At 38.6% G+C, this 24,420-nt stretch overlaps 2 protein-coding genes across 2 annotated transcripts in view; both read right to left on the reverse strand.

Moving 5' to 3' along the window:
• Positions 1-2,185, reverse strand: part of LOC119417327 (V-set and transmembrane domain-containing protein 2A) — a 72,437-nt gene extending 70,252 nt beyond the window's left edge. Inside the window, exon 1 of the mRNA XM_037684535.1 lies at positions 1,954-2,185. Within this exon, the coding sequence (XP_037540463.1) occupies positions 1,954-2,185 (232 nt within the window). The remainder of the gene's footprint in view (positions 1-1,953) is intronic.
• Positions 2,186-2,533: 348 nt separating this feature from the next.
• Positions 2,534-24,420, reverse strand: part of ctnnbl1 (catenin, beta like 1) — a 76,381-nt gene continuing 54,494 nt past the window's right edge. Inside the window, exons 14-16 of the mRNA XM_037684378.1 lie at positions 19,412-19,549; positions 18,666-18,738; positions 2,534-3,798 (exon numbers count right to left, since the gene is read on the reverse strand). Of these exons, the coding sequence (XP_037540306.1) occupies positions 3,710-3,798; positions 18,666-18,738; positions 19,412-19,549 (300 nt within the window). The 3' untranslated portion in view covers positions 2,534-3,709. The remainder of the gene's footprint in view (positions 3,799-18,665; positions 18,739-19,411; positions 19,550-24,420) is intronic.

Consider the following 24,420-nt stretch of genomic DNA (forward strand, 5'->3'; position numbering starts at 1 on the left):
CTGGAAAGTTTTCAGTTTATTTTTTCCCCTCCAAAGAGAAGGATTTGTACCAAATTCCTCTGATCCATCCCTGTTATTCTGTACTAAAGAAGAAATGTCAGTATCTTTAACCAAAAACAATCTGGGGTCATTCAGTGATTCATAAATAACAAAAATGAGAAGCATAAATGACGGCACGGTGACACAGTTTGTAGAGCTGTTGCCACTCAGCGAGAAGGCTGTCGGTTCAAATCCTGGCCCGGGATCTTTCTGGGTGGAGTTTGCATGTTCTCTCTCTGCATGTGTGGGTTTTCTCCAGGTACTCTGGTTTCCTCCCACATATTGTCTCTATGTGTCCTTGTGATGGACTGGAGGCCTGTCCAGGGTGTCCCCCGCCTCTTGCACAGTGATAGCTGGATATGGACACCAGTGACCCTGTGACCAACCAGGAAGAAGTGGGTCAATGGATGGATGGAGAAGCATACATTCAGAGTTTTGAATCAAATCACTAACATTTGATGAAGAATGAAATTTTAAACGGAGTGTCAAATAGAAAACATGCAAACAGAAGCAAAAATCAGCTAAAGGTCAAATGTATCAGAATTGTTGTCAACAGCTGAAATGAGCAAAACCATAGCTAAAAAACTACAATTAGCAGAACCACAGGTACAAGCTAAAATGAGCAAGACAGTAGCTAAAAGGGGACAGAAATATAGCAAGTCTGTGGAAACAGGTTTCAGAGGACAATCTTTTTTTAAAAGAACTACAAATTTGAGTGTTTTTACCATACCATACCACTTTATTTATAAAGCACTTAAAACAGCTACAAAGCCAACCAAAGTGCTGTACAGACACTTTTTCATTGAATGTCTGCAAATACCGGTAGTTACATATTTTGAAAAGCATAAGTTGCCAATATTAAATGTGTTAGCACACTAGATGAATGTTTTGATATATAAAAAGCTAATTTAGGAGGTTTGTCGAAGTATTTTGATCACAAAATTAACAACAACAAAAAAAAATACGAAAAGGAAAATGTGATTGCTGACGTAGCATTCACACAATTCTACTCCTGGCTTCTCCGTCACCAGCTCCTTCCGGTGTTCTTCACCTCCATCAAAACAAAAAAATAAGGGAATGTATTTTCAAAGCTCATTGGATCTCTAATTATTGCCAGCATGCCACAAAGCTGCTCTGACAAAATGTTTTATGCACCAGAGTGAGTCTATTTACGTCAGTTTTTAAACCAGTTTGTGTTTTAAACGTCAAATGCATTTCTGAACAGTTAAATCATTTAAATGGAGACGAACTGGTCTATGAATAGCGATAATCCACACCTTCTTGTGTGTTTAAACTTCTGAACTGTTCATTTTATCATTAAAACCTGTTCGTAAAAAAGTACAAAACCAAATCAGTTGCCCACAGACACATAATGTAAATCTGTAAAAGTCAAATACTGCACGGTGCTTTCGAATACCTTAAAAACAACTATCATGAGACGCAGCGTTGCCAAGAAAAACAGCAGCAGCTTCTAGATGATGCTTTCCAATTTTAGTAATGAGCCTTTTCCCCGCAGTGCGAGGTTAGAAAGTCAAGTATCAGATTGAGTGCTGCACCAAAGGCTGCTTATTTGTGACAGCAGGGGAAGAGTCTTACCATGATGAAGCTGGTTGTAGTCAGATAAAAACAAATCATGCAATATATATTTTTAGCAAATTGTTCTCTGCAATTTATCTGACACTGCTGCGCCGTCAAAACCATGTCAAGGTTTATAAAAATAGACGGTAAAGGATGTTTAAGTGGGTCACGTTCATGCAAAACATCAGCATCGTTAGGCTTGCACTGATTTAAAATGCAAAAGTAATTGGAAGGTGTTTTTTTTTTCTGGAGCTGCTGAGCTTAAGCCAGCAGACACAATGAGTCTGGTGCTGAAGATGGGGGAGAATAACAGTGGATTTGCTCGTGTACACGTACTGGAACACACCTCCACACTGGTGTGAGCCGCATCACAAAGAGGAACAGCAGAGGGCTGAGAGCTCGGGGAGGCTGCTGGGATCCGTCCGTGGGTGGCTTCAGACGAGCTGCGCTGCCTTTCAGCGAGGATCCTCACGCTGCGAGGAAGACTGTTAATACGAGCCGCCGTCTTCGTCTGTGCAGCGGCAATTGAGTGTACGAGTGTAACGAGCTCCATCAGGATGCTGCGCATGTCTCCCTCTGCGAACCGTGACGTTAATGAAACTAGAGCAGGAGCCTAGTATTAAATGTTTTATTAGAAAATAATTTACAGCAAAAAAAAAAAGCCACCAATAAAGTGGGGTACATGGGAGGGAAAAGGGAGGATCGTTTTCAGATCACTGCAGGACTCAGAACCTCACCCTGTCATACTTTTCATGTTGATCTAGTGTTCTGGCAGCTACAGCCCACTCCTCAAAGTCTCGACCACAAACTCTTACCCATGTGACCAAAACATCCTAATTAAAGCTTCAAATGATCCATTTATCCGTTTTTTTGTTCTCAACTCTTTATAATTAAAGTAAAAAAAAAAAAATCTGATTCAATATATACAGCGGGCTGTAAAAGTTTTCATCCTAATATCCAACTTAATTGGATTTTGTTTGATTAAAATCAATAATTCAAATGAACGAAGGTAAATGTTGAACAAAACCTGCTTGAAATACTCAAAATATGAAAAGTGGTGTGTGCAAATAAAATCAGCCGCCAAAACTTCAGTCCTGTGCCACATTTAGCTCCAGCAGTTCCAGCATCAGATCTCTTCAGGTCCGTCTCCGTGATCTGGGTCCATCTGACCACTGGAGGTTTTATCCTTTCATGATCAAACTGCTCCTAAATAATTTTTATAATTTAGCCCAATCAGCTTTTCTTAAATTCTGAGCACGCTGTCCCCGTTGATGAAAAACATCCCCGCACCATGATGCTGCCACCACCATTCTTCACTGAGGTGGTAGATTCGTCTTTTCTTCTTAATGATAAATGTTTGAATTTGGTCTCATCTGACCACAGCATCTTCTTTCTTCTTCATCAGGGTTATATTTGACCTCGTGGACGTTTCTCTGAATAACACCCTCCTTACGCTCCTCTGAGTTTTGGTAGATGACCCTATCTTAGCAGGTTTGCTGTGGTGGCATCACCTACCCATGTTCAAATAATGAATTTGATGAAGCATTTTATTTTAAACCAATCTTGACTTGTACTTCACAAATTTACCGCTGAGTGTTCAGAGTTCCTGTTCTTCATGTTGTCTCGTGTTCGGTGGTAGATCTTACTTAAAGTGGAAGTGGTGTTGATTCTGTTGTTACAACACGTGAGCATCCTCTGACACTTAGGTTGTTCACAGATGAATCTTATTTAAACAGTCACGTGGCTGCTTAAGTTAAGCAGAGCGGCTGAATACATTTGCACACACCATGTTTCAATTTTATAGTTTATTGAAATATTTCAAACAGTTTTTCTCGTGTCATTTCATAAATCTGGAGTATTTTTTTGAAAAGTTATCGCTTTTAATCTGTTTAAATTCCAGGTTGTTAGGCAACAAAATATAAAGACTACAAGGAGGATGAATACTTTTGCAAGTCACTACAAGTCAGCGTATTTATGCAACAAGTCCAAATGTATTTGTGCCGGGTCTTAACGGGCTTACATTTGAAAAGTTTTTTTGTTTGAAGGCGATTTTTTGTGAGCATGAGGGAAAGAAGTAATAAAAAAAATGAGATTAGAAGTTGTCAACGAGATCCATGATCCTCTTCCGCTCAGCCTCTTTGAACTCTTCGCTCTTTCCATCTCCGATGCTCTCGATGTACTCTGAGAAAGACAAAGAAAAACCCGAGGATTAGTGGGTTTGACAGCTCAGGCATGGCTCTTTGACTCTTAAAACAGAACGTCTTCTAAGAACGGGCCTCATGACAAACCGAGGAGAAGTGGAAACGTTTAAAGTTTAATGATTCAAACAAACCCCGAGTTCAGATTTTGGTGCATAAAAATAAAGAAAATGTTTTTGTTTTTTTTTACAATTTCAGGCAGAAATAATGTGTCGGGAGCTTCTGTTCCTCCAAATACCTTTGAAATGTTGATGTTTGGCTGCTTGAAATCGCTCAAACAGAGATTATAAAGACGATAAATGAAACGAGCTTGAATGAATGAAAGCAGAAAAAGTTGGATGCACTTTTATTAGAGCCGGCCCAGCTGAAGAGCTGCCACGGCCTACTGAACGTGCAAAATAAAATTAACAAATGTCTGTGACTTATTCGATGTTAAATATTTGACTAAAGATTTGTGTAGTAGTAACATTATTTTTAAGGTCGGACAAAAACAGCTACATATGTGTTTTGCTAAAATAATTATAACCAACTAAATCCCGAGATAAACAACATGCATTAAACATTAAAGTATTATCGTGTTAACGCAGCCAATGATTAACACAGACAATTTTTTTGGTAAGGCGTTAACTCTGTTTATTCTTAATTTTTAAGTTGGTTGCTCAGTGGCTGTGAACACACAGACACACACAGACACACCCATTGGTCCAGGGGGGCGGGATGTTGATCACTACTGGCTATAGATGGTCATCATCTCGCGTCTCAACCAATGAGAACCTTTGTTTTGTCGGGCTGCTGCCGTGCAGCGCTCCCATGAATCCCATCAGAAACTGAGAGGCGAGGACAGAAACATGGAGAAAGGTGCCAGACTTTTACATGGGCATTATTATTTTTAAACTTTTCCCGACGGCAGGCTGGGAAGAAGTTATCTGTAAGCACTGCAACACTGAACTGCCTTAGCACAGGAGTAGTTTGAGCCTGAAATATCACTTCAACTCAAAACACCATAGATGCTATAGCTAATCATCCACCATAACAAACAATACAGGGAGGCTTCTGCAGCGTGTGGGAGTGAGTTTCTTGCAGGGTCTCAGACTGAAGAAGTCTTTGGGATAAAAGACAAAACATTTGAACAAAGAAGAATCCGTCCAGATGACCTGACGATTTTTCTACCTGGATTATTGAGCAGCATCAGGACATGAAATGTTCACGATGCTCCCCGATTTAAAAACGTTTCTTCTCGTAACGTTTCAGAAAAAAAACATGCATCTTTTTAAATTAGTTGTTAATCTGTTATGATTGTGGTTTTGGATGTATCTTTTTTTTTTATCTCTCTAAAATAAACTAAAAACATTATTGTCCTGGCAAATAGCATTGGTTTTATATTTGTTATGATGCTCATGTTTATGTTACTAGAGATACTTTAATTACTAGAACACTGCTGTTAAAAAGTGTCTTTTTTGAAAATGTATTGAACCTTTTTTTTATATAAAACTGTACCTTAAAAATACCTTAAACATCTTGAAGTCATAATATATATATATATATGTAGATATGTCTCAGGTCCTTGTTTTTCAGGACTTCACTGCGTGTTTCTGAAAATTCAACTGTTTCCTTCGTTCTGTGTTCCTGCCTTCCACACAAGGCCTTTGAGACTGTTCGACGGTCGATTTGTGAGTCTAATGTGCAGAAAGAGGAAGTTGCAGCTGCCACAGCCCCGGTGGAATCCGTGCATCCGCTCTGCCTCTGAAGGAGGGATTACACATTAAACCCAGGGATGTTGAGACAGAAAGATAGAAAAAAGAGAGTCTGTTTTTCTCTGAGAAACACTGCAGAGAAAAAAGATAAAAGGAGGCTTTCTTGACTAAAGCCAGCAGGGTTTCGGAGTACAAGGCTTGGATGCAAATGTTTTGCTTTTTTGTTTATGAGGTAGGGGAGGGCATTTTTACACTATAAGAATAAAAATGACAAATAATGAGATAAAAAGGAATGAGGAAAGAACTAGAGATATTGTGCTCAAATACTTGATAAGTACGAGAGCAGGAATCACATTTACTTTAGGAATAGTATTGTTTTGTCACATAGGGTTGAGCTAATTTAGTCTTATTGATACAGTTTTGAATGCAACTGCCTTTTTAACTGAATTACCTCTTTTTATATATATAAAAAACAATTAAAGTTAATATGAAGGCATCTTGATGGTTAGATTCTCACAATTACAAAAATAAATAACAAAAAATGCTTTTAAAACAAATTGCTATAATTCAAATAAAACAGGTCAAACACTCCCAGAGCAGTATGGAAATCTTGATTTACCAAAGTGTGGATTAAATGTCTACAAAACACCAGAACAATCACACCTGCAGTCTATTAAATGTAGACAATTTAAAATGTGAGTGTGAGCTGTGAACGGAGTTTAACGGGGTGAATATAACGTGACATAATGCTGCTCAGACCTCTGACAGCACGTTACAGCATACAGTGATCCCAGCGGGTCTTAAAACAATCAGAACAAACTTTAAACGCACTCATACAACGTCCTGTAATCCACATTCTACACATAAACAGCAGACATAATGACGTCATAATTCATTTATGCATGAGTAGGTCAAGGAGGCCGACGAGGGCAGTGAGTTTTCTGTGGACTGCCAGACAGTTCCATAGTCCTGATAAGATGGCAGTGTCTATCAGCCGGCTCAACTCTGACACAGATCTACAGATGTCCTCAGGAGGGGAGAGATGGGGGGTCCTTTCAGGGCATGAGGGCTCTCCTTCGCTCTGTCTTCTCATTGAGAAATTTGTATCAATTGTGCTGAGAGACCAGATCCATAATATACAATTCAGCGGATGTGTAGTGAGAGGTTCTGATATGAATCATAAGACAAAGAGCAAAGCAGAGGAGAGAGGGCAGGAGCAGGAGGGAAAAGCATCCATCCTCGTCGAGAGCAAGCAGAGAAAATGACTAAATATTACCAAGGATGACTATTTATCTTTGATCAACCTTTAAATTATCCTATTTTTGAGTTATTTATTTTTACCCTGATACTTCCCCCTCTGCTTGTGTGGTGTCATGTCAGTTAAGCAGGAGGTCTTGGCTCAGAATGAATTACGTTCAGACTACCAAACATGCACAGGCATCGAGGGACTTCAAACCTGCATTCAGCACAATCCAATCAGAATCAGGCCTAAAGGAACTGTAAATGTTTTGTCCACAGCTCGCGGCTAACGGAGACAAGAACATCTGCCTTTCTTTGTGTGCGGTCATGTACTCATCTATAGCTGAATCAGTAGAACAATCAGAAAACAATTCTCACACAGATATGAACAAAAACACAAGATGCTATATTCGGAGTGTCGAGTTGAAAGTAGTTTCATATTAACTACAATCATTTTAATCCCAACTTTAAAATACTTATCTGCTTAAAAAAAAAAAAGTTTTTCGTCAGAAGCAACAACCCGTGCAGGCAGAGCTGCATCATGGGAAGCTGAACAGCTTCTATACGTGAGAGGTTTCTTAAGTTTTCAGTGCAGGTCGGGTCAGAAGAAACACAAGGACTATAGACACTCTGGAGAATGCAGGTCACTCTACAATTGTGTATTCTGAGGAGAATTATATTACAACAAGCAGCAGGGCTGGAAGCAAAGTTATGAATATGGAAGAAGAAAAGTTAAGGTACAGGGATGTAGGTTTGGACTGCAGCAGAGAGATAGAAGGCTTGAACGGCAGCAAAAATAATTTGGATTTGATCCCAGAAGCAAAGAATACTTCAGAGCTAAAAAAAAAAAAGGGGGGGTGGGGGGGGGACCTGCTATATTTTAAAGCTAGCTGAGAAAATCAGTTTAAGGGACACTGTGTATTATATTCAAGAAAAACATGAAAAGAAACTGCCTCTTTCACCACCGGTACGTCTTTGAGAACACATTTCTCCATCTCCGAGTCTTGGAATGGCTCTGCAGTGAGCTGCACAGACAGAAAGGTCAGAGATGCTGTGACTCTTCAACTTAGTGCAGAGGCTTTTCTTTGGCATGTCGATACCCTCTTCTCCTGTCACCACGGCAACACGATAGAGGACAATACAGTACTGAGCATTGCCATTACTCAGGTCAGTGACTGGGACTGATCTGCCATGAATACAAGGAGAATCATTTCCAGGAGCTGTTTCTGCAGCTGCAGCCAAGGGTGGAGAGATCCTGTAGGACTTTCAGTGTGATTACAGAGGCACATGGAACACCATGAGTCATTTAAAACACTGTTATACAAGCCTGAAGCCGCACGAAGGGGAGTTGGCACCAATAACGCTGCCGTGTGTTAATCAATAGAAACAAGGTTCTTGTACGTATGAAGACATCAAGCAGAAAACTGGTGAGTGCAATGACTCAAGGGCAAACATGGGCCTTAGGGGTCTCAAATCAATGTGTGATGCTAAACATCTCTAATATACAAACTCTTAAATACTCCTTAGTTGACAAATAAAAACAGGGTTCCTACTTTTTTTTTCCCATTTTGAAATGCCATCCTTTTTTAAACTTAAATTGTGACTGAAAACTCACAATTTCTGACTCGCACACAGAGTCATACAGTTATACATTATTTAACACATCTGTCAAGTGGTTTTCACTTTTTTTGGGTTTTAATCTGCAGTTTCCCCTGACGTGAAAGGGTCGTTTGCTTCAGAAGATTTAGGACTGGACTCAACTCAATGACCCAAGAATCAATTCTTTCTTTTCTCTATTTTATTTTGAAAGTTGTCAAGGCCAAAACACGTAAAAAAAACAAGTATACAAACAAGAAAAAAGTTCAAGAAAATGTAACCCAATAAGCAGTTATATCAACATAACTCCAAAATTAAATCCTTTCTAAGCAACTAAAATTTACCCTTGAAACTCAGTAAACACTTCCATATTTAAGACGCCCACATTCAATTGAACAGCTCCCTTAAACACACAAAATCACATGTAACAAATTACTTTTAGCTTCTACACTATTTAAAATACTCCAGCATCGATGTGTGACATGGAGGCTGCACAGCTGCAGAAAGAAACGCTCTGCAGAGAGTGGTGAAGGCTGCACAGAAGTCTGATGGAGTCGGCCTCCCCACCATCACAGACACCTACACCTCCAGATGTAGGAAGAGAGCCACCTGCATCATGAAGGACCCCACTCACCCAGCACACACACTTTTTGCCCCGCTCCCCTCAGGAAGGAGGTTGAGGAGCATTAAGTGTAGAACCACTAGACTGAGGAACAGCTTCTACCCTGAGGCTGTTTAGTGCATTGCGTATTTTTAGTTAACGTTTTCCTTAGTTCATATCTTAGATCTTATTACTGTTTTTCTTTTTACATTTTATTGTTGGATGTAACTGGGACCCTGTGTACACAATTTCATTCCACCACATGTGGTGGAATGACAAACTCTGACTCTCTCTGAAAAATACATATTTTGCACTGCACTTTAATATATACCATTTGCAACTTGAACTTTAAATCACATGACTTTAAAACATTATAGTTTAACCTGAATGTAAATATATGTCTTGACATGTCTACAGATCCAAAGACAATATAATTGAAAGCTCACCGGCTCCTTCTTCCTCCATTTTTTTTCTTTTTCTCTTGAACCAAGTCCTGTAGTATCTTTTCCCAAGTTAAAATTCTCCCAGCACTTCTCTCCCACATGGTTTGCTTCTTGCTGCCCTGTGAGTGAACACCTTCTAACTTCTCTGATCATCAAATCATCTCCACCTGGAGCCAACAGTCTGCTGTCCCCTAGCTGGGAACCCAGACGTACATTCAGCCAGAGGGGGGTGGGGCTTGGAGCTCAGCTCAACAATATTAGCACTGGAACTACTGTAGTATCTTGGGGTTTTTCATTTTGTCTTGGTAAAAAAGACTGAAATGAAAATCTTGTCATGCCTTAAAAAGCAACTAATGTAATCACCGGTGACCTGTCCTCTTGCGCAACCTGTGTGATTCTGCATGTGTTGAAAGGTCCTCAATCAAAAATTAAAAAACAAAAACTCATTTCGTAAAATACTACCAAACTGAGCAAAGAAGTCTTCTTCCCATCGCAGGGAGACATTATACAAGGACCAAGGCAGCATGGGAAGCTGAAGTCAACCTGCTTCTGTTACACATCTGAGCTGTGGCTGAAGGGAGATGTCAAACGTGTTTGTGTAGCTCTCCATGTCAACGCCACTGAGCTGAACAATATTCCTACTATAGTTCAACAATGTCAGCTTTATTTGTGAACGCTCATCGTCACAGGAGTTGAACCGCTTGATTGTGGATTTATTAACAACCAGAGGATAAAACCTTCAATTTAATGTCTGATGTGATAAATGAACCTAAAGTGGACATCATAAGGACTGCGTTCGTATCTTATTTGCAATGAATGTAAAAAATTATTAGACTTGTTTGAGCAATTTTGAGAACATTTGAATTTAATCGTTTTTAAAAATGCACAAAGTATTATACTCGTTTGTCCAAACTCCATTTCATTTTCCCCATTTTTTTTTCCAGATATGGAAAACACTCAAATCAAATTCCATACTTTTCAAGACTGCATAAGAATCCTGTCAAATTATTTTTGTCTCTACTAATATGCTTAGAATCCAAATCTGTTGAGAACAGTTTGTAAATTAGGCCACCAATAACAAGAGTTAGTATCCTGGAGAAAAAAAAAAGTCTTACACTTTCAGATAATGATTTCACTTGTGTACTTTGTACTCATTAATAATCTTGTGCAAACACTAAGAAGACACCATCTTAACTCATAAATTGGGTTCTAATTTGACAGCTTGTGTGATAAAATGATAAAACCTATTGTTTTTGTGCAAGAACAAATTATTAAAGAAACAGTACAGCAACAGAAGTCCTGACATTCCTGTTTTGAATATTCTGATAAATGAAATGGTCAGTAGTTGACAGTAAGCCTTCTTGGACAAGATAATGCAGAATAGGATCAAACCATAATACTTCCACCACCCTGTAGAGTTATCACAACCTTTTTTTTTTAATCTACACTCAAACTTTATCAAAAAGACCAGATATGTGGAGTGAAAAAGGGTTGAACTTCTTTTAAACTCTCTGAAGAACAATTCTGTTACTCACCGAGACACAATACTTTTTTAGCAACAGTTTCTGACACTTTTAGCTGAGTGCAAACTACAAACGCCCTGCAGGTCAGAATGATGCGTGAAGTGAGGGGAGTTGTTATATTGCATCTCCTCTTGCTCAGTAACAGCCAAGTTTTCAGTCTCTGCTTGGCTGCTGCTGTACCAACACGTTTCTCACTAACAAAGATCATCCTTATAGTAAATGATTGTCGGTGCACACAGCTGAAGAGATAAACCAGAAAGTACATTTGACATAAATTTAAAAACCATTGTTAGTCTCCCTGAGCTACAAAATATATTTCCTTTGAATGGTGATAACTGCGAATAAGCAAACCCACATATAATTAATATTTTTAGTATCTTGTGACAGAAATCCTTCAAATCTTCTAAATGCTTCGTCTCACAGTGTCAGTGATCCAGAGGCTTCCTTCTTACAGGACCACCTGTTCTTCAGTGAGATGAAGCGTTAACGGTAAAGATGAGTGGTGCGCTCTGTTCGTGCCTAACCTTTTCCTGCAATCTCAAGTTGACCAGGTGAGCACTGCACCAAAGTGACCGATAAACAGGGCGATCGGTCCATTTTTGTGCACATTTGTGCATACTTTTTGTTAGCTATTTCCACTCACATCGAACCCGTCTAAGCCTGCTTTACATACACCATGGCAGCCGTCCACATATTTATAAAAATGAAGACAAGTAGATTTTGACCTGTTCTTTTCTTTTTTTTTTTTTTTTCCAATTATTTACCCTCAGCATAGTTAGACCTGGAAATAGGGATGTGGATGTAGCTGGACTATTGCAATGGTTTATTATCTGGGTGTCTAAATACTTCTTTAAAAAGTCTTCAGTTGATCCAAAATGCTGCAGCCAGAGTTTTAACGAGAGTTTATAGGCGAGATCAGCTTCTCTCCATTGGCTCCCTGTCAAATTCAGAATATAATTCAAAATCTTACTTCTAACCTACAAAGCTCTCAACAACCTAGCTCCATCTTATATTACATATCTTCTTGTTCCACATTGTCCTAACAGAGCACTTTGCTCTCAGACTGCAGGCTTACTTGTGGTTTGTAGAGTTTCCAAATGTAGAATGTGAGGTAGAGCTTTCAGTTCTCAGGCTCCTCTCTTGTGGAACCAACTTCCAGTTTCTGTCTGTAAGGCTGACACATTGTCTAGTTTTAAGACTGGGCTTAAGTGTTTCCTTTTTGATAAATCCTATAGTTAGGGTTGGCTTGGTTTCCTAGGCTATCCCCTAGTTATGCTGCTATAGGCTTAGACTACTGGAGGACAAATTGACCACCTTTCCTCAAATGAATACTGGCAGTTACAAATGAATAGTTTGTATTTGTAATTATTTCTAACTAATTAGTGTTTTGGACCTGTCATTCTGTGTTTGTCCGTTTGTCCTTCCTGTCTCGAACCCAACCGGTCGAAGCAGATGGCCGCTTGTCCTGAGCCTGGTTCTGCTGAAGGTTACTTCCTGTTAAAAGGGAGTTTTTCCTTTCCACTGTTGCCTTTGTGCTTGCTCAGGATGGGAGACTGTGATAAAGTGAAAATTCAACATCTGCTGACTTCCTTAGACAGAGAACTTTTACTAATCGTCTTTTTATGTGTGTGAATGATTCTATTCAGTGCCCTGAGACGGCTTCTGTTGTGACTTGGCATTACATAAATAAACTAAATTGAACTGAATAGATGCTTGCTTTTTTTCCTGAAGCAAATTAAAAATACAGTTCTACTTAAATAAAAAATTAAACCCTTAAAATGAGTCGCATTTACCTAAAAACAAAGCAGGGCAGGTTGTGCTTTCTCTGATGCAACTGCTTTGATACAAGAGTCTGTGGCTCGCAAGTATTTACATCCCGGTTGCAAGAGTTCAAGAAGGTAAACAAATCGAAGGCTATCCATTAGTGGTGTACCAGTGTACCTCTAGACATCTACTGGCATCACAGATCTGTTTTTGTTCAACTGGCAGTAGTAAAATGTTGTCAACTATTTACATACTGATTCGATAAATTGGTCATCAAGTCTTGGTGTAAACACATGTAGCTATTACACTAGAAAACAATAAGAACCAATAATTAAAACAATCTGGTTAGAAAGAAAAAAGTGTGAACAAGACAAGTGTTTGCAAATGTGCAGATAAAAACAAACATGGCATTCTGCCACAGCGAGTTCCCACATGTGCGCACGCACACACACACACACACACACAAACGGAGGACTGGAGAATCGCCACACTCGCTGACAAGTGTGACGAATGACTCTCTACAGCGCTACATGCCACGAGGGCCAGAGGGCGTGTGATCGGAACCTCGTCCCCAAGCTTTATCCGACAACGAAACAGGAAGGATGGATGTTGCACAAGGATAAAAATAACACACCTTTCCAAAAGCCAAACAAGAACAAAAATGGCAGGACAGGATATGTTTTGATAAGCAGAACATAAATTAATAACAAACAGAGCTTCTTACAGAAAATATATGATAAACTAGAAGTACAGTAGTCCCTCGCTACTTCGCGGTTCGTTTATCGCGGATTCGCTATATTGCGGTTTTTCAAAGTAAGATTGGACATGACACAATTGGCTGATTGATGGATGAGCCATGGGTTGTTTATTTAAAATAATTTATTTTAAATGATTTTGCACCATGTGTGCAGCCCACAAGTGCAAGAGAAAGCTCCCTCCTGCAGCTGATCAGCTGATCGTCTCTGCCACGCACACACATTTCTCCTGCAGCATCGGGTTTGTGAAGGGTTAACCTTTTGTTGTCCAGATGCACCGATCGACTTTTATCTTCCAACTTAAAGTTCAAAGTATGTTACATTGTAAAATCGTCTTAATCACAAATTATAAAAAAGTGTTAAAAAGTTATTTTTAATTATCTTATAACTTCTATGTTCAGTTGTTTCAGTGAAACTGATCAAGAAGTACATTTCTGCTCCGTGCTGCAGAGCTGAAGCTGTGTGACATCCCCTTGATGTCCTGCTGCACTTCTCTTCTCTACAATTTAGATACTGTAACATTTTAAATAAATAATCCATGCTGCATGGATTGTTGATTATAGTATTTAAATTTAAATAGTTAATTTAAGGAGGGAGATTGGGAGTAACAGGTGATGAGTGTGATTACATCCTGGCACGTCATGACAAAGTTTACCGAACTTGAATTGAATTTGGACTACTCTATCCCTACTTGCCGGTTCTTAACTTATCGCAGGCGGACGTGGTCCTAAACACCCGCGATAAACGAGGGACCACTGTACCCTAATTTCTGGACTATAAGCCACTTCTTTTTCTCACAAGGTTTGAACACCGTGGCTTATACAACGCTGCAACTAATTTAGGGATTTTTTTTGGGACATGCTAACGAGCGTCAAAACATTTAGCTACGTCACACCTGGGCGCTCACATAGCTGCCCAATATACATCTCTCTTGGGAGGTGGATCCTCGTGACTCAAAGGGACTACCTGTATAAATAAAGGTAAAAAACAAAAAAGATCTGATCAATGAAAATATTGAACAAGACACAGTGGAAAAATTAAACGGGGAGAGGAAGCTGATGAAACAGGGATGGGAGAAGAGAACAGGGAGGTGGGATTCCCCTGAATGTGCAGAGCAACTTTTGCTCAAGTCTGTAGGACAGCACACGCTTGTGCAGGAGGAAAATGAACGTAGCGTTCAATGTCTTCCAAATAGGCTACTGTTTTTTTTTTTTTTTTACCAGCCACGTTACAGGGACTTTTCAGAAATATATATACATATATATATATACATATATACATATATACATATATATATATACATATATATATATATATATATATATATATATATATATACTGTATGTGTTGGAGCCTAAATAAAGTTTATAATGGTTCACAAATGTAACTGTACAGTTTTGAGTTCATAGGAGATACACTGAGATTCATTTAAAATGATAAAGGTATAGGTGTGATATTTGGTTTATTTTTGTAATGATAGTGATCAGAATGTAAGATTTTGAGTTATATTATCTTACAGTAGCAGTGTAAAATTAGGTGTTTTGATGATTACCTACATTGGGGTGGGTGTGGTTTATTGTCAGACTGTCAGCAGTCAGCTGCTTTATTTGTAACATGAGCAGCAGGGAGGGGGCAAATCTAGTAATTTTCTCCTTGAAATTGTATTCATCCACCATATTAAGACACTGAAAAAAACATGTGTACAGTGAAGAGCATCCTGTGCTCCAGCATCAACATGTGGCATGGAGGCTGCACAGCTGCAGAAAGAAAAGCTTAGCAGAGAGTGGTGAAGGCTGCACAGAAGACTGTTGGAGTCAGCCTCCCCACCATCACAGACATCTACACCCTTAGATCAAGGAAGAGGGCCACCTGCATCATGAAGGACCCCACTCACCCAGCGCACACACACTTTTTGCCCCACTCCCCTCATGCAGGAGTTTGCGGAGCATTAAGTGTAGAACCACTAGACTGAGGAACAGCTTCTACCCTGAAGCTGTTAGACTCATGAATCTCTAACCAGGATAATCACTAAGGAAAAAAAAAATCACTGTAATGCCACTAACTTGTGATATGTGACTTATCGGTGCTGCTGATTATCCATGCTGCTGATCTCATGCCTATATGCTGCTGTTTTCATACCCATCTGCTCTCTACAGACTTCTGTTCGGGCTGCTGTTTAATACACCGTACTGTTTTACATATTATCTTAGATCTTTTAGCGTATCATTTCATGTTTGTTTAGCATATATCTTAGATCCTTATAAACAGTTTCTTTCTATACTTTATATTTCTGCTATTTTGTGGCGTAACTGGGACCTTGAGTACACAATTTCATTCCACCTCATGTACCACATGTGATACGAATGACAATAAAGAACCTTGAACCTTGAAAAATGTGGTTACATCATAAACATTGGAATTTAAAAAAAAGAAAAATCGTAAATTGCTCTCATATGGAAAGTGCACTGCAACATACAATTTATTTGTATTTATTATATTATCCAGCAGCTTGCATTTGAAAGTTGGTGAAAGTTTGACAAGTATCAAGAAGAATTTCATGTTCAAGGCAATTCACTGTTCTGTAAAGGCTTGTTTTCAATATTTTCTACATTTAAAAACAACACGGACCAAATAAAAGTGATTTTTATCTTTTCAATAATCAATCTTATTTACCTTTCTGTGCATGTAAGAGTGAGACTCCCAACACAAAACACTTTGACTAGGTAAGATGTTTATTGCCTGCCAAGTTGTTGGTGTGACTTGCACACAAACAAAGCATGAGCAGCTGTCTCACAGATCATCACTGTTTCCTCGATTCAGGCGCTTCTGCTAACTGTAGTATGACTCAGCCACAAGCAGAGCACACCAGATGTTCTGCTGCTGGCACCAAACACATAAACACGACTCTCCAGGCAATCCTGCCATCTGAAGAACTGAAAACCCCGTGGATAACTTATTTTTAAAGAACTGTCCCAGCATGGAGGGAAAATCCTTTTTAATAAGTGAAAAGCTTAACATTGGGCTGCAGGCCAACGTTAAGCTGAAATTGTACCGCTAAGGGGCAAACAGAACATGTAAAAGCTTTAAGATTGAGTGAAAATCAGTAAATGAGGACCGTGTGTGTCTTTCATGTTGCTTTTCATCAAGAACGCTGCTTTTTGAAATGGTAAACACCAGTGCCTGTCTGTGCGTGTTTAATCGACCACCACGCATTTAGAAAGTTTCCATTTCATCCAGTACAGCTCCATGGTTCACAGATAGGAGCATAAAACAACACCTACACATTTACAGTGATGATCAAATATTTGAAGTCTTGTGAAATTGGGCAAATTTGACTAATGCATTGCAACTTTCTCAATTTGCACCTCGTAGTGACATGCCACATTGTTGTCAGGTAGTGCCATGTAGCGCATTTTTTTAATACAACTATCACACGCCCCTCACAAAAAAAACACTGGATTTCCTCAGTGTCAGTTTCTGCCATCAGTTGTTCTTTTTAAGGATTATAAAGAAAAAATCAGTGAGCTCAGGTTTATTGTCAGGATACTGGCATCCGCCATCCACGTTGATCAATATTACCCTTGAAAATGAAGAATCTATAATCCATACCACCAACAAATGTAGTTCTTTGATAATAATTAACCTCAGTTACTGTGACAGGGACACAAAATAAAAGGAATTTCCTGAAATATTTATTAAAACAATTAGTTTCATGTGATTAAAAAAAAGCACTAACATGTATTCTTCTTCTTCTTTCGGCTGCTCCTTTCTTCAGGTGTCGCCACAGAGAACTAACTCACGTAAATACTTGGCTATTATTTTTATGCCAGATGCCCTTTCTGACACAGAGACAGACCACCGAGCTACCACAGCCCTCTGTGTGGAGCAGAGAGCTGCCATTTAGGGTACTCGGGGGAGCAGATGGTGGGGGTTAAGGGCCTTGCTCAAGGGCCCAGAGTGGGGCAAATGATGGTGGAGACAGGTGGGGGTGCTTCATATTTTCCACCCACATGTTGACGTTTTTGGTTTTGGGGGTTGAACCAGTGACCTTCTCGAACCTCTGCACTCCCCTCATTCATCATTGACTCATACATTGTATATTATTTTGCGTATTAATAAAAATCAAATAAATAAATGATCAAGTATAGTACTGTTGTCGGGCAGCACGGTGGCGCAACTGGTAGAGCTGCTGCCTCTCAGCGAGCAGGTCCCTGGTTCAAATCCCAGTCCGGGGGTCTTTCTGGGTGGAGTTTGCATGTTCTCTCCGTGCATGCGTGGGTTTTCTCCGGGTGCTCCGGTTTCCTCCCACAGACCAAAAACATGCATGTTAGGCTGATTGGTAACTCTAAAATTGTCCCTAGGTGTGAGTGAGAGAGTGAATGGTTGTTTGTCTCGTTTGTCTATGTGGCCCTGTGATGGACTAGAGACCTGTCCAGGGTGTACCCCGCCCCTCACACAGTGATTGCTGGACATGGGCACCGGCGACCCCCATGACTCAAAATGGAAGAAGCAGGTAAAGACAATGGATGGATGGATGGAATACTGTTGTCTCGTTTGTCTAATTTAATTTCTCTTTATCTACTTTTAGGACTTGTGTGAAACTCCGATGATGTTTTAGGTCATATTTATGCAGAAATATAGAAAATTCTAAAGGATTATCAGACTTTCAAGCACCACTGTATTAGTGGTAAGGTATTTACATTTGTTTATGATACTTTTTTTTAAAAACATCTTGCTTTATTTTAAACTGTAATCCCTAATCAGGATTATCAATGAAAAAAAACAAAAAAAACAAACACTGTAATCGCCACTTTGATTGTTGATATGTGCTGCTGATTATCCATGCTGCTGATTTATTTCATGCTGCTTTGTTCATTCATACTCATCTGCTCACACAGACTCATGTTCGTGCTGCTGTTTGGAGTACTGTTTTTACACTATTAAGTGTTTAGCATATTTCTTAGTTCATATCATAGATCTTATTACCGTTTTCTTTTACAATTCATAATTTTACTATTGTTGGATGTAACTGGGACCCTGTGCACACAGTTCCGTTCCACCTCATGTACCACATGTGATGCAAATGACAAAGAACCCTGACCTTGAATTGTGTAGTATATTATTTAAACCCTCAGTACACCACGTAATTCAGTTTAGAAGTTCAGGGTTAATTTCAGATTGAGTTTTATTTTGGAAATGGTCCTTAGAAAAATGATAAATAAAAAGTTTACTCACCTCTCATGATGTGGCGCACTATTTTGACCGAGCCTCCTCTTACATTAAGAATTTGGTGAACCCTCTGATAAAGCTAGAAGTAAAAACAAATAAATAAATTAAGCAATATTTTAAATGTATAAATATGCGTGTACATCGTCTGTGTTCTCCACTTATCTAAATGTTCAGTTTTTAGTTTCAAAATGGCATATTCCATTTTAACTTCAATCAGACTCCAGAGCGTCCAGAGACAAGACTTTAATTTTAAGATGTATTAACCATCTTTTCTGTTGGTATAAAAGAGTTTAGCAAACAATATGTTTAATGTTGACATTTTCTTAAAATGAAAACATTAAATGAATGTGTAATGTGAAAACTCTTATTTTAGTTCTACTTTATTAATGCACATAAACAGATCAATAGAACTAATAAACACAGAGGAATAATCAATATCAAACAAATGAATGGTTTAATAAAAAGGAATTATAGACCTTCACAGTTTTTATTGCTCTTTAAAAAAACAAATTGCCCATAGCTTGATAAACAAAATGTTGGTATTAAGCATTGCCTTATCCACTAAGAAAAAACAAAAGCAGCATTCTGAGCCCAATTAAAGCCACATCAGTGCTGAAGTGAGACAGCCAGTTGGGCACAGCAGCATCTGATGCCTGACTGCTTATATAGCTTGTTTGTAACGATAATTGATTGGCGAGAAAACTCATTTAGGAAACCAGGGTCAGTGTGTGTGTGTGTGTGTGTGTGTGTACCTGTGAGACCCCCGAGTTGCTGATCTCCACCATAATATAGCAGAGCAGCTGAAGAACAAACAGTCCAGCGTCCAGACGGCGAAGGTAGAATTCATCCTCTATGATGTCATCAAGAATCTCCCCCCGACGAACCATGTCCTGCACACAAACACAAAACACAATGAAAAGCCCAGCATTTACTGAACACATATCGCCCGCCATCTTTTAGGCCAGAAATTTAGACAAAAATCATCTTTTGTTGAGAAATAATTCAATTCAATTCAATTTATTTGTATTATTTATTTATTATGCACCAAGTCACAAAAGAAGTCGACTCAGGACACTGAACAGAAACATTCATTTATACAAATAATAATTTAACACTATTTATCTGAGGAGCAGACTGCTTTAAATTTAACTCCATGCAGAACTCTCATCTTGAGCAAGCATGAAGGCGACAGTGGAAAGGAAAACCTCCCTCATGAGGAAGAAACCTTCAGCAGAACCAGGCTCAGGACACGCGGCCATCTGCTTCGACCGGCTGGGTATGGTAGGAACAGATACACAATGGCAGGTCAAGATTCACAAAATAAGATAGAAATAGTATCAAATGAAAATATTACATTTTAGCAATTTATTTAAGAAAATGAGGTCAGTTTGTCCTATAGCAGCATTACAAACAAACCCTAACTATAGGATTTATAAAAAAGGAAAGTCTTAAACCCAGTCTTAAAACTGGACGATGTGTCAGCCTCATGAACAGAAACTGGAAGTTGGTTCCACAAGAGAGGAGCCTGATAACTGAAAGATCTTCCTCCCATTCTGCTTTTGGAAACTCTAGGAACCGTGAGTAAGCCTGCAGTCTGAGACCGAAGTGCTCTGTTAGGAAAATATGGAACAATAAGGTCTCTAATATAAGATGGAGCTAGGTTGTTGAGAGCTTTGTAGGTTAGAAGTAATAAGGAAGTGGTAAAATAAATAAATAAGGACGTGGTATTGTTTTGGTCAAACCTTGAAAATAACATTATGCGCCATCTTGCGCAATATCGCGAGATACAACGTTCAGACTGACGCACACAGACACTGGACAAAAAACCATTGCTTCGATTTCTCCGTCCAGTGAGGAGTGATTATCAAACTTACAAAAAAATAATAATTTGATGTTTGTTGCATGAATGGGGGTTTTAATAGAAAAAAATCTGAGGCAAAATATAATTTGAGTGTTGTTTAACACCATTCTCCACAAATCCATTTTCTTCATGGATCACTCACACAAATCAATAATTTAATCGCTAACACACACACACTAATACTAACACATACATTTGCACACTCGCATAGTTATTCATTTTAACAGTCCTGTCAGTATGCCAATAACACGACACTGCCAATAAGCACAGAGTCCACATTAATCATCATTAGAGATTAAGAGGTAAGCCTGGGGGTGGTGAGCAGAGCTGGTTAAAGCAAAAGCCACTAGAGTGATATAAAAACACAGATCAGGTAAACAGCGTCTGGTCAGCGTCGGTTTAATGAAACTCGAATGAACATTATTCACATTATTTCTGACAAAACATGTAGGCTTTCTGAACTGCACACTCTAAGAACAAAAATACTGTCCCTTATTAAATAGGGGAAGTATTTATTTTGTTCCTGCCATTTTTATTTGATTAAATATATAGAAAAAATAAACTGAATCAAAAATCAAAAGCAAATTTTGATTTAACTAGAAATAAATAATGACGTTGTTGAAGTTTTTTTTGTTTCAAGTTATTTTAGGGATAGAAAAAAGCAAAAATTTCTAATAAAAAAAAAGTTAAGGTTGCAATAATGGGATTATATTTATTTGCTACACTGTGTCCTATAAACATCTTAATTTTTTTAATGAGAAATAAAAGTACACTCACATCCTTTGAAAACAAACCCCCACTTAAAAATGTTAACTGTAGCTTTATTTTTTAATTCTCAGCAAATCAATGTAAGTGATTAAAAACAAAAAGTGCAAATAAAGCCACCAAATGTGGGACATTTGTCTCTTTTCTTTCCCCAGGGTAAAAACACTGGCGTACAATTCTGTTTTATCACAAAGAGGACAGTTATCACACTATAAACCCGTCCCACAGCTTGGCCTTTTGTTGCCTGATAAACAAACAAGACATGAACCAAAGCCATTTGAATATAAATGTGTTGTGCATCCCATCTTTTTTTTTTTTAAAGAAAGTATTTTTAGTTCCCAGGAGAGTAACTGGGTTCATTATTTTGAGGTGAAGTCAAACAGATCTCAATCTAATTTTGACAGAAACAAACACAGAATGAAGCCCTAATTGAAAAATAGATACCGTAAGAAACAATACATACATAGAATCTGAGGAAGATTAAAATTAATCATGAGACTGATCCTTTTATTGTTTTTTACAGGGAATGAGACTATTATGTTACCCTCATGGCTTCCCATGGTCGTCGCGGTATCACAGGACTGGAGGCAGTCTCTGACGGAGGCATTGGAAAACTCAATTATCCTCCCGTTTCCATTTTAGCTATCAGCCTCTCCACTGCAGATGGACAAAAAAATATCCCATAAATGTGGAACAATAGGACCATAGTCCATCTTGTACATGCTGACGGGATAAATTTACTGGACTGCAGGGTTTGAGCAATCAGGGATTTACAAAAATACATATATTACTGGCACCATGTGAAGGAAAGAAGGTAATAGAACAAAACCACAATGAGAAAAATATGTAAGGTGACTTTTTCTAATGGTTCAAAGTTATGTCTTTTCTTTCTAGAACAATTCAAGGACTTCTTTAATAACTTTAACTTTAGTAAATATTGCAAGTGATCAATGTTTTTTGTTTTTGCTTTGTCAATATATGTTCCGTGTTTTGTTCACATTGTATGTATTTCAAATAAAACATGTATTAATTAACCAATAAAATGCTAGAAATCACTGACAACGCATCATGTCAACTTCAGGAGAATCAAGAGATAAATGTCATAAAATGGTCGGTGCAAGTTATCTCGCAATAGCAAATCAGTGTGGTTAATAGTTCAGTTCACATCGTTTGTAGAAGTTGAAAGATATAGCACAACAAAAACCTCCCACCAAACTGACTCCACGTTTGAGAAGTGTATATGCAAAGGCTTCAAAACAAGCCCAAACTACGACACACATGACAAATTAGGAGCTAAGTGGTTGATCAATCTGGCACAATTTCAAAAAACCAACATAAACTCAATACCATTAATCATCTCATTACAAAGCCTTGTTCAGCTGGGAGTTATTGAGTTTGTCCTGCACTCAAGACCATTTTTTTGGGTCAATTGTCTGATCAATTAAAACAGATCATTCCTTTGCAGGAGGGACCATAGACACAGGAATTTAGGAGTAGCATTTCTTATATTTTTATTTAAAAAAAATTACAACTCTGAAGCAATAAATCACAAACACATGCAAGTCTCTTTAAAAAAAAGCTGTTGACTGTTTAGTGATGAGATTAGCTTTTAACACCATTATGGACTGGGCTTAAAACACATCAATAAAACCCATTAGAAAATCACCACAAATTAAAGCATACATGTATTACTTGAACTGATTTAGCATTTGAATTTGGCAAAACCAACAGATAACTACTTAATGCCGCTACCATAATCCTAATTTCATGAAAATTTAACTAATTAAACTAATATGCTGATGGTAACTAGTAAACAGTTGTTTCTGACTGAAAACATACGTGTCTTAAAGAACATGTTCCTTGTGTTTTGTAGTTCATCTCTCAGGAAGGTCTTCTTACTGCTGGAACTTTGAACTAAATTTGTGGCTGGAAAAAACCTCCCAGAAGTCAAACTGAGATACACCCAAAGTTCTTATCAGACAGGTCTTTGAAGACTAATGAGAGTTGGTATTTCAAATTTTGGCAATGTGCTCAGGATTCATTAACATCTGTAAGATTCTAACATCTGCAACAGCTCTTCTCAATTGGCTTCTATGTTGTTAAAACTGGTCTCCCAAGGAATAAAAAAAAGACAAAAAAACAACATTTTTAAATAAGATCTTAGACAAGACGCCTGTTGCACCCTCCTGGGAGCCTCACTGTAATGGAATGGAGAAAAGATGTTCAACACACGATGAATCAAACCAGATCTTTGGATTTGAGTGACGACTGGAAGGTTTTGAACAATGGCACGTGCATTAAATATTCATTATTGTGAGCTGTGGGAGAGGACGTCTGGGATACTTAAAGCCGAGCCGACGCTGCGGCAGTGTGGCGGTACTCATTAAAGCAGCACAGTTTTGTCCACTCTGAGTTTTGACACTGTGGCCAATATCTTTATGTGTCACTTCGGTCCCTCTGGCAAACGCCGGACAGAAGAAGCGAAGAAAGAAAAACGTGTTGAAAGAAAGGATTGGACAAGTAAATTACTGCAACCTCAGGGGAGCCTGCAGCCTCGCTACAGTACAGACAAAGTAATAAGCAGTGATTTTCTGTTCTGGCCTCTTTACTGTAACTCAGCTGCTTGGTGCTGTTTGTGTAAAGGAGTGTGTGTGATTTATAGAGGACAACGTGCAATTTGAGGCTCGTTCGGTATAATTTCAAAGCATATAGGCCTATTTGTGCTATTGCAGTTTATGCTTGAATGTGTTTATCTGGTTGTTATTCCTACACTTTCTTCCTGCAGGGATGCTTAAATGCAGATACAACGTTCCAAAACCCACTCTCTGTGAGTCTTTGTGTAAGAAACAATGTTTACGGGCCTTAAGGCCTGACTGCTTTGTCTGACTTTATGATAAACATAAAATAAATTGAATCTAAAAGAGCAAAACTTTGTGAGAGCAAGAGGCAACATCATGAATTCTTGTTGTGAAAGGGAGAAAAAGAAGAGCCCTACGCTCTCGGGAGCACAGAAGTTTCAGTTTGTTCACAAAGTGGGGCAAAAAAAAACAAAGCAGTCGTTTCTGAGAGAAGGGAGGAACTTGCAACTAAAACAAGTTCAATCTGGGCTTAGCTTTGCCCAAATATTAAAATACT

This window comes from Nematolebias whitei, chromosome 11 (assembly GCF_014905685.2).
Source record: "Nematolebias whitei isolate Nwh7 chromosome 11, NemWhi1, whole genome shotgun sequence".
Taxonomy (NCBI): Eukaryota; Metazoa; Chordata; class Actinopteri; order Cyprinodontiformes; family Rivulidae; genus Nematolebias; species Nematolebias whitei.